Source organism: Arvicanthis niloticus, chromosome 13 (assembly GCF_011762505.2).
Source record: "Arvicanthis niloticus isolate mArvNil1 chromosome 13, mArvNil1.pat.X, whole genome shotgun sequence".
In the NCBI taxonomy this organism is placed as follows: domain Eukaryota; kingdom Metazoa; phylum Chordata; class Mammalia; order Rodentia; family Muridae; genus Arvicanthis; species Arvicanthis niloticus.
The window spans coordinates 18,607,215-18,618,276 of NC_047670.1; the positions used below are offsets into that span (position 1 = coordinate 18,607,215).

General features: G+C 41.7%; 1 protein-coding gene across 50 annotated transcripts in view; it reads left to right on the plus strand.

Moving 5' to 3' along the window:
• The window catches only part of Rims2 (regulating synaptic membrane exocytosis 2), a 465,628-nt gene extending 462,520 nt beyond the window's left edge, over positions 1–3,108 (plus strand). For all 50 annotated transcript variants that reach the window (XM_076911301.1, XM_076911289.1, XM_076911291.1 and 47 more), the window contains one exon: positions 286–3,108. In XM_076911301.1, coding sequence (XP_076767416.1) covers positions 286–504 — 219 coding nt within the window. In that variant the 3' untranslated portion in view covers positions 505–3,108. The remainder of the gene's footprint in view (positions 1–285) is intronic.
• Positions 3,109–11,062: the final 7,954 nt, after the last annotated feature.

Genomic DNA, 11,062 nt, shown 5'->3' on the forward strand with positions numbered 1-11,062 from the left:
TGGCTGAAAATCTACGTCAGCTGCGAAGCAGTGGCCAGCGCTGTATGGCTGTGCTTGTTGCTGTTCCTCTTAAAGGGGAAGTCCCCCAGACATGTGAACCTGGGTCACACTCCAGCTCAGTTTGCCCGTGTGGCTTCAGACACTAGCCTGTAGTTTTCCTAATGTAAGCCTGGCTTCTGGGAGTGAAAGGCAACATTTCCCTCAGTTACGACTTGCTTCTCTACTGTGGTGTATATATCTATACTAACAATACTTTTTTTTTTTTTTTTAATTCTCTGCCAACAGATCATTGTCTGGGGAGATTATGGTCGCATGGATCACAAATCCTTTATGGGAGTGGCCCAGATACTCTTAGACGAACTGGAACTATCCAACATGGTGATTGGATGGTTCAAACTCTTCCCTCCTTCCTCCCTAGTAGATCCAACCTTGGCACCTCTGACAAGAAGAGCTTCCCAGTCATCTCTGGAAAGTTCTACCGGACCTTCTTACTCTCGTTCATAGCAACTATAAAACTGTTGTCACAACAACCAGCGATACAAAAAAATAAATAAATAAATAAACAGAAGAAAACGCACAGGTGGAAACCCCTGGTAACACTGCATGCTTGGTGTTGTGTCTTCGGAGCCCACGTCTAGGGTTACAAGGCAATCCTGTGTTCTCAGAGGAAGTCGCACGCATTGCGCCCTAGCAAAGGCCCTCGGGGGAGAGCAGAGCTGGGAGCAGAGCTATCAGGTTTGGAGTTCAATAACACTCAAATTTTGGTCCAATCTGAAGCCATGGATTAATCTCAAAGAATCAGTCAGCCCTTTTCAATGGCACCTTTATATTTTTATCGTTTTTCTTCATTTATCTGACCCCAAAGCCCTGTTATGCCACAGAAATGGAGCTCTACAGCCATTAAGCCACATTACAGGCCAAGGAGCAAAGACCTAGGAAGCATCAGGTGAAAAGCAAGAGACCAAAGAAGTGGTCAGGAGCAGAGTCAGCCACCGTTCCTGGAGGGGGCTCCAGCAGGGAGAGCGGTAGACTGGGCTGCTCCGGGAGGCATGTCATTCACTAATGCCAAGATGTGTTGGACTCTGAAAATCAAAATTCTGTGACTGCACTGTACTGAATGAAATTAAAGAAACTTTTTTGCATGGACACAGATTAGCTGAATATTTAAATTATTTTCTCGGGGCTGCAACTTGCAAAAAAAAAGAATAAAAAATCAGCCATTTTCAACAATTTATATTATTTTTAAAAATAAATTTCACTAGTGCATGGTTTTAAAATGGGAGAGAATGCAACAGGGTGATACAAAGACACACCATGTTTATTCTTTAATCATAGTCTGTGTTTTGGCAGACATTACAAATGAAAATACTTTCTAGCAGATACTTAAAATTCTCTTTATGTGACAATAAGTATAATATATTCAATTTATTTCATGTTAAATATACAGATCTTATGATGTTCAATATGTGCAAATTTTTCACATCTTTCTCCCTCTTGTCTGCCTCACTTTCTTCTCCCACTTTTGACCTCTTCTTTCCTTTCTCCCTCCTCAGTGAATCACACTCAACACTGCAGGTCTTTGGCCTGACCCTCTTATATCCCAGATCTGATTCAGAGCCATAGATGCATCTGAACTCATGGATTTCTCAAATCTGTTCGAGAGCTTTTTTTTATTTCAAGCATGTTGAAAGGATTTTGCAACATGACTTGGGACATAAAGCAAGTCAGCACGCATTTGACAAAGAAGATACCTGAACATTTGCAGTTTATTGTACAGTGCATGGTAATTTTTTTCACCTTAAAAATTCAGTTTACAAGGAAATCCTAAACCACATGGCATTGTAATGTCTGACAAATTTGTTTTTAGCACCAGCATTAGTCATACAGGGGGTTAAGTATTATTTGTAGGTCTTAGGTTTTGTTTGTTTTTTAATCCGTTAAAGCAGTTTCTTTAGCTGATTTCCATTTACTATGTGAATAGAGACACTGCTCAACACGTGGAGCCCTGAAACACAGGGCTGTTTATTAATTCATTTTTCTGTAGTAAAATTAAATTTTTCACAAATTATATTTCTAAAGAAATATAGTAAACATAAATTTGCAACAATTTTAAAGCTCCAATTTTTAGGTGACTGGAGGAAAAGTCAATAGTTATTTGATGCCATCACCAAAAGTCTGCATCCCTTAGTCAGACCCACCTTTGGTTTACAGGCAGCTACCACTGGGTAGCACTGCAAGGTCCAATTTCTCTCAAGGTCCCCAATCAACAGGAAATGTCACTGGTCAATGTAATAAAAGCACCCATCCTTTCTGTTTCTTACACATGCTTTGATTACACATCCTTAAAGATTGGTTTTAACTTCTTGCAATAATTTTTGAAATCCGTCTACATCCCATTTGTTTAAATGGAGGCCATGCACACACACACACAAACACACACACAAACTATTTTGTTTCTCTTTTTTAATTCAATGCTGACCATTGAAAACTGTCCTGCTTGATATGGTGCAAAAGTTAAAATGAGCTATCACTCAAAATGCCTTCTCCTAATGTGGTGCGGCATGAGCTACACAAGGCTGTGTCTTGATTTTCTGAGACCTAAGATGGATCCAGCTGAGGGAGGGAAAAGAAGGAACAATTTTATTGAAATAATTTAGACACCTGTGTACCAGCAGCAATTTGGTTTGATAGACCCGTAGTGTCTATGCTCACCCTTAGAGTAGACGCTTATCATTCCCTGACACTAAGATGCAGTCACGTATTCCTTTCTGCATATACCTGTACACACTATTCCTCATTTAATAAGAAGGACATGACTGTGGAATATTTGTACATACTTGTCATTATGCAGTATTTATTTAAAAGTTGGTGTACTTTTTTTTTTTTTTAATTTTCACATGTCTGCACCTCAACTTGTGCTAAGTCATGTAAATAGCACTCTGCCAGTGACCGTTGCCGCCCTGTACAGAGAGTGTTTCAAGTAAAGGGAATTCCAGTTGGGGAGAATGGGGGGGAGGGCAGATTAGTCCTGTAACAAACACCAACTGATGTAAATCAAATTATTCTGGTGATGGTATTTAACACTTTAAATAAAACATTTTCTTTACATATGTTGTTCAGGGTGCTGTCTGAGATTTGCATGCCCAAGCCTACCTCCCTGCAGTCATCCTGTGAAATGGCTTATTTATCATTGCCAGACAACAGCACCTCTTCCCTTCCTTCCTTATGACATGAATGAGTTTCTAGTTTTACCACATTGCTGTAGAATGTATCTAGAAAGTCTGGAGAGATTTCTGCTTTTGTCATTAACAGTTGCTGGGGTGCTTTGCCGTTGAAGGACTCAGTAGCCTGTGGATTTTATGAACTGAGTGGATGAGCTTTCAGTTTGCCCTGAGGGTTACGGACAGAAGAGCAGCTGCCTAGTTTTGTTGTGAAAGAGGCACCATGACTACGGAAACTTAGAGAAGAAAGCCTTTAATTGGGGCTTGCCTACAGTTTCAGCGGTTTGTATCTTTATCACCATGGTGGGGAGCACGGTGGAATACAGGCCAGCTTGGAGCAGTCGCTGAGAGTTAGATTCTGATCTGTAGGCAGAGAGGGGGAGAGCAAGGCATGCTTGGCCTGGTGTGGACGTTTGAAACCTCAAAGCCCATCCCGTCACACGTCTCCTCCAACAAGACCATGTCTCCTAATTCTTCCCAAACAGTTCCACTAACTGGGGACCAAGCATTCAAAACTATGAGCCTTTTGGGCCATTGCCCTTCAGGCTGCCACTCTGGGTATGCTGGTCCCTGGATGAAGTTGTCATTATACTGATATGATTCCATTGCAGAATCTGTTCAGCTTTGTGAAGGGTTGGGGATTATTTCCAGTTGGGGAGACATGTGGGAGCTCGACCCAACAATCTATTTGAAGACTGGCTTGTGCTGTGTGAGTATGAGTGTGTGACACTTATACTCCTATGGCAGTTCCTCAAACCCCACACAAGAGAACCCCACAAGTTTCCAGGGGGTTGTCCAGACCCTCCATCAAGTCCTCGCTGGGATTCATATTCAATGAAACTACTCGGCCTCCATTCTTGCTCACAGCAGTTTCCTCTGTTGCCAACCATCTCTCTGTCCCAGCTCCTCTGATACTAGTTTTCATTATTCAAAGTATGGCCCCTACTCTGGTAAGATAATTTTCTTGCTGTCTGAGAGCTCCTTTTATAAAGTTCCCAGAGAAGCTTTTCACTGTTCTCAAAACTGATCCATCTTGGTCCCTTTTGCAACTTCCAGGAACAGTTCCTGACTAAATTCTTGCAGCACGGTTGTCATGGATGGTAAGGCCTTCACATAACAAGGATTCTGCTGCCAAGGTTCCACAACAACGACAAAGGTCGTGATGCCCTTGCCTGGGCTATGACAAGAGTAGGTAAGAAATCAATCACCAAAGATGACCTTTACCTGTTCACACTTAAGAATCATGTGCTCTCCACATTGTCTCCACTGGGCTGTCTCGTGAGGCCCACTAGTATTTATGAACAACATAAGCTGAAGACCACACATCCACTCTGGCTTGTGAAATGTTTGTTGAGTAATAGTATGGGGGAATGCTCACTCATTTTCAAACTTCAAATCTGAAAGTTTGGGAATGACTGCGCAGGTGCCCTCTCAGAGCATCCGGCAAGCACAGAAGGCCCTTTGTCGGAAAACGAGGAACAAAATCTCTACCACTCAAATTCTCTGTGTGACTCAACTCAAATCACTTATGACCACTGGTGTTCACTTCCTATTCTTGGAAGCAGAGAGAAGAGCCAGCTACTCTTCTGTCATTAAATCAAAATTTCTGATCAGCCGTCAAAATTTTATATCCTGGGGCACACATGCTTTTTGGTTTTGTTTGTTATTTCCCCAGTGTTAAGAACAATGTTTGCCGTATAAACATAAATATTTAATAAATATCTGACAAATTTAATTTAGTCCTTGCTTCATCTAACGGCATTATTCCATGGCCACCCTCAAGGTGGCTTTCATTTTGACAAAGACAACCTGGGGGAAGAATTACAAATGAATTTATAACATCCTTAATGTAAAATCTCTAGACTCTTGTAGGAACGTGTAGTGAAGTGACCTTAGGGGTAGCTGGTGTCTGCAAACAGGGAGCAAATAGCATGGAGGTAATGGCATTGCTTACCCCGAGAAGAAGGGGTAAGAAACCAGGGGGAATTTCATTCTACCACCCCCTTCTCCACAGTGTCTAAAACAGGGACACACTAGAAAGTACCTGTGAGGGAGGGAGTGAAGGGATGGGTTAATGAACCAGCAGAATGAGTAAAGTTTCTGGATTATTTCTGAATCAATAAATAATTGGTGTTTGAAAAGCTAGTTTTTAAGAAAATATATTTTTTATTTTTAATTGGAGGTTGTGTATACGTGTAAGTGCAGGTGCCTTTAAGGACCAGAATATAACCTTAATGACTGGTTATCCAGGGCAGCCCCAAGCACTGACAGAATGTTAAGTGGTGGCCAACTCCTTGGTAAACTGTTTCTGTGGAAAACATCCCACTCCAGTCTCTTAGACTCCTCTTCCTATGATCCTCAATCCCCAAGCAGTTTCTACTTCTGGGACACCTATTGTCATCTAAAAACACACAGAAAAGGGTTGATCCTCCACCACAAGATAGACTTTCAAATGCTTTGATTTAGCTATTTTATTACCCCTAACTCTTAGAAAGCATAAGAATATGTCAGCTAAAAATTACCTGCCCTAGATTAAAATAGTGATCTGAGCTTAAACATATTCTTCTATGCTAGGTATCTAACCTTGAATGAGCTGGGTACTCCATTTCTCCTCTACAAGGGGAAATAAGCTATTTACGTTGCTAAAGTGTTTAAGGGTTGAAAGGATGAAGCAAAGTAACTGACTTTGAGAGACTGAACACAGTGCCAGGTAACATAGACTTGAGAACTGGTAGTTGTTGCTGAGACCACCATGGAGTCACAACTACACAATTTATCCTTCCCATTCTGAGTACTTGTAATCCCTTGGACCTCTTGTCACTTATTTGACACTGCCATTGACACTGTCATCTTACCCTCCCCAGAAGTGGATGGCTCCAAATGGGCATTGTCCTGAGGAGGAGAACCCTGTGGGCACAGCCCTTGACTCTGTTGCCTTCCTATGCAGCTAGCTCCCACCACATTTTTAGAGTGAGCCTCTGGTTAATCCCAGCTTCTTGGATACTGTGTTCCCTCCAAGAGAATTGTTTCTTTATTCTGTCTTTGTGGAATTTCATTTTTAGCCGGGGCAATTGTGAAAGTTTATTCTTGGTTATTTTTCCCCCTATGGATTTTGTCCAGTACTTCAAGCTGTAAAATCATTATGACTGTCCTAAGACTGGCACTCAGTCTGAATTCTGTGAGGTCTGAGGGCTCATCAAAGCCATCAGAGGACACTGCCAGCTTTATGTCTCCTGTAATCTGATAAGGGCATCCTCAGGTTTTGTTCGTGTCTTTGATGAAATATTGATTAAAATGAGCCAAGATCAAAGCCTAGTGACAATTTTGATTGATATCAATACTTCCTGTCACATAACACATAAATTACCAAAAACTTTAATTAACACATATGACCTAAATTAATTCTTAAGACTGCCTTCTAAGGTGTTTTAAATCTTTATTTTGCAAGTATGAAAACTATAGTTCAGATAGGTTAAATCCTATGACCAGGGTCACCTGTCTGGAAAGATAAGTTGGAAGGATTCAAAGCCAAGTCTTTGGACAATAAGTTGGTTTGCTCACTTCACAGTGAGGATACTTCACTTGATCACAATCTAGTAGACATGTCTTACTCTGCCCACAGAGAATTCATTAAGACCATTCTGAAATGATTTGTTTGAGATATACTATGAATAGGACAGTTCCCTTTAAATGGTGCTCACATTACACGGGAGTGCTTTTGTGTGAGCGTGAAGATGGCTGCTTATTATCACAGCACCTCCCTGAGGGATTTTTTTTTTTTATTGAGATAACATTAGAATGCATAAGTGGGGTTAGCATGAAGTGGACCCTCCCTGACGGCTCGTTAGTGTGAGCAACCTTCTTGTCCTTTCACTTTACCATCTCTAGTTGAAGACTTCCTGCATATTTTTTTGTAAACAAGCAGCAAGGAAGAATTGGGAAACATATTCGTATCTTTTCAAACCTGTCACTGAATGGCAGAAAGGCCATGCCCCTTCCATGATAGCCCTGATCTACTAAAGGGCTCAGTCTCGTTACTTGCAGCCCTTTTGGTTTTCCTGGGTTCTCGCCGACCCATCCCTGCCACTGTGCCTGTAAGTACACCCCCTGCTTCTCTCTGTCCTCAGCAGCCCAGCTGCTTCCTGTTACATTTATTTGTTAAAATCTGACTTTATTGGTGGCACCTCGAATGTGAAACTACTTTGGTTTTGTTTATATATTAGTTTTATACTCTGATTTCTTTGTCTGATTTTCCTTATTATTTTCATTGGAGTAGAATGATAATTTCATTTTTTCCTTGATTCTTCCATGATCTTTGTTTTTAATCACCCTGCCAGGGCATCTCTAGTACAGACTCTGAATATTTCCAAGTGTCAGTGGAGAGCTCTGGAGCTCTTGCCTAACAATCACCAGCAACCATGTTCTTCATGTCTTGACCAGAAAATGAATAGTCACTCCTAAGTGCTGACATGACTGATTTCTCTATCACAGAGTGGACATTTTTTTGTCTTGTAATAAAAAATGGCCCATATGTATTGTTTAAGCTTAGCAATGATTTGTATTCTCTGAGACACCCGCCCCCAGGGAAGAGACGAGATTGTGTATTCAAAATGGGCAGAAATGAGTGATATCAAATATCAGCCACATAGGCCAACCGTGAGATCATGAGTGATCACTAGGCTGTCAAGAAAACTACTTTGTTCTTCGCGGTTCTGACCATCTAAGACAAAGGCCGCTCTTTGGAAGTACTTCTACCTGGACAGCCAAGCCCCAGTTGGGTGTCTCCTACTGGATGTGATGGTGGTTCTGCTGGGTCTGCTTATAGAGGCCTTTCCTAAAGAGAAAGGTATCTCTCAGTGGGCTCTGCAGCCCATTGCCCACGGTCAACTTAAAGGAACAGCCCAGTAAAGGATCCAGGCCGCAGAACAGCTCAGAGGCCTCCCTAGAAGAGCAGCCCCCAAATGGAGGATAACAGCTATGGAAACAAGGCTTTGAAAATGTCCTGGGACAGTTTTATTCCATGCAATGTGGAGAGTCGGAGACTGGAGGTAAAGGTCTTGGAAATATCTCCATGTGGAGAAGGGCATCTCAGAATTGTAAATTCTGCCTCACTCAACTTAGTTATTTCCCAGGTAAGAGATAGATGTGATTCCACTCCATTCTTACCTACAAAATCAGGTCTCTTGTGCCACTTGGCTTCTATGAACAAGGCTTTGGGGGCAATGAGGTGGTCTGAATAAGAATGGTCCCCATGGGCTCATATATTGAAATCTTAATCATCAAGAAGTGGCATTATTTGAAAAGATTTGAAGGATTGAGAGGCATGGCCCTGTTGAAGGAAGTATGTCACTGGAGATGGCCTTTAAGGTTTCAAAAGGCCATGCCAAGGCCAGACCCCCCTCTTTCTCCTTCCCTCCCTCTCTCCCTCTCCCCCCTCTACCTACAGAACAAGATATAGTCTCCAGCTACTACTCCAGTACCATGTCTGCCTGCCTGCTGCCATGTCCCACTCTCCCCGTGTTGACAATGGATTAAACCTGAAACTATAAGCCAGCCCCCAAATGAATGTTTTCTTCTGTAAGAGTTGCTATGCTCACATCACCTTTTCACAGCAATAGAACAGTGACTAAGACAGGTGAGCTCATCACTGCCTGAGGACTTAAGCACCACTGAGCACCGTGGCACCCTGACCCAGCTACCACTTGACCCTTGATGGGCACTGAAGAGTGGAAGGACAGCAGAGGACCTGCCTGACAAGCTAAAGGCACTTTCTCAGAACCTCAAGCCTTGATTAGACAACAAAAGACACTGAATGCAAAAGGACATGTGGCCTAGCTTATTTTTGATTTCTTATACAACTCGGCAGGTCAGCTCGGCATGCAAAACTTAGGTGGATATTGTTTGTGACATGGTTCTAAAAAAATCAGCTCTTGATGGTTGATGGAAGAGACAAGAGGTTGACTCATCCTCAACATTCTAAGTCTGACAAGTGCTGACTACTTAAAATACTGATGCTTCTGTCAAACCTTAAGTACAAACTCACTACCTAAAGACTGTTAGGAAAATAATCCCAAATACTTCAAGCCAGATATCCAAAATTTTGTATGGTTTTCTGTGCTTTGTATCCTGTCCTTTCTGTGTTCAAGATACCAATGAGGAGGAGATGGGATAGAGAAGGAGTAGGAAGAGTAAATCAGAAGAGAAAATAGCCCAACACACTCCTTAGCTAGAACTTGAACTGGTTTCTGTGTAGAATTTGGTCCATGTGTCTCAGAGGCAAGTGAGCACATGAACATGGGGAGAAAGAGATATAAAATGAGAACAGAAGCAACAGTCAAGGTTTACTTTCATTATAAAGTATCCCTGAAGAACTGTGTTAATCTTCAATGAGGTATCCGGGCTTATAAGGTAACAGACACTGTAAGCCCAGGGCAGAGTCATCCCGGGCATGGATGACCTGACACAAGAGAAGGCAGGGCCACAGGCACTCTGCTGGGAAAGGTCTTCCTGTTGCAGGACAGTCAAGCAGCATCAGGAACACTACAACAGCTGCAATGTCTAACAAAATTGTATTGCCGACTCCTTTTCCTTTCTCCTCTTGTATTCAAGAAACACTGAAGGATCAGCAGGCTGCTTGGCCAGGTGTCAGTGTTTTTATCTGTTGAGTGAGGAGTTCATCAACTGGATCTTGAGCCCACTGTTTGCACCCATGTGATAAAGACCTGTGCATGTGACAGTTCCTACCTCCACCATGTTCTAGTCTCCATAATGGCCATTCTGGGTAATATACTATTAGAAAACATGTTCCTGTATTATATTTCTCAAAAAATATATACTATTTATGACCATGACCTAATAATGTAACTGTGTGAAAGACACCATTCTAGACTGAGGAGAACCTCTATGAAGAAGACATCACTCTATGTTTCCATATCAGCAATGCAGTGTTCTCTCTGTAAGCTAGCGAGTAAACAGGGCATGGAAGAACTAGTTAGTTTTCTTTAGGAAGGTGGCAAAAAGGAGTTGAGCTTCTTCCATTCACTGTGCATATCTGGTTGAACTGACTGGTCTACAGGGATGCATAGAACAACCTCTGTAAGAGACCCACCTCCTGGTAGAGAAGAATCATCCAATCAAGATTTTGTCTTATATCAGTCAGGAGTGATTTATATGAAATCATGGGTAGTAGAGACCCTAGGAAAATGGCTTAATAGAAAATGGCTCATTTCTTCTTCATGGCTACCTTGAGTATAAGATGGAAGTGGTAGACCTTGCCCTAATATTTACATCCTAGGAAAAGGAAAAGGAGAAATCGTAGAGTACCAGTCACCCGGCAGCTGCTTTTGAAGCTTTCCTGACTGTCCTGCTCAAGACTTATTGAATGGTATTTATTTAAGCATCAATATCATATTAATTATTAATATTAAAGTTTTCATATTTAACTTCTATATTTTAAAGTAGTTGCAGGATATTTATAGATGTTATTTGTCATCTTAAAGATCTGTTTTTAAAAAATATTTATCCATGTGTGTGTGCGTGTGCGTCTGTGTGTGTTCTATCTTCATGCACCCCAGAAGAGGGAATCAGATGCCATTACAGATGGGTTGTGAGCCACCATGTGGTTGGTGGAATTGAACTCACAACCTCTGGAAGAAGAGTCAGTGCTCTTAACTACTGAGCTATTATCTCCAGCCCCAAGATCTCTTTATTCTTATATTTACTAAGAGACTTTTGAGAAAATAATAAATGGGTGCTAGATTGTGCCAAATGGCTTCTCTACTTGGGTTTTCTAAGATGCTGTTAGTACAGGGAACAATTCAGATTGATTCAAATGGTATTCA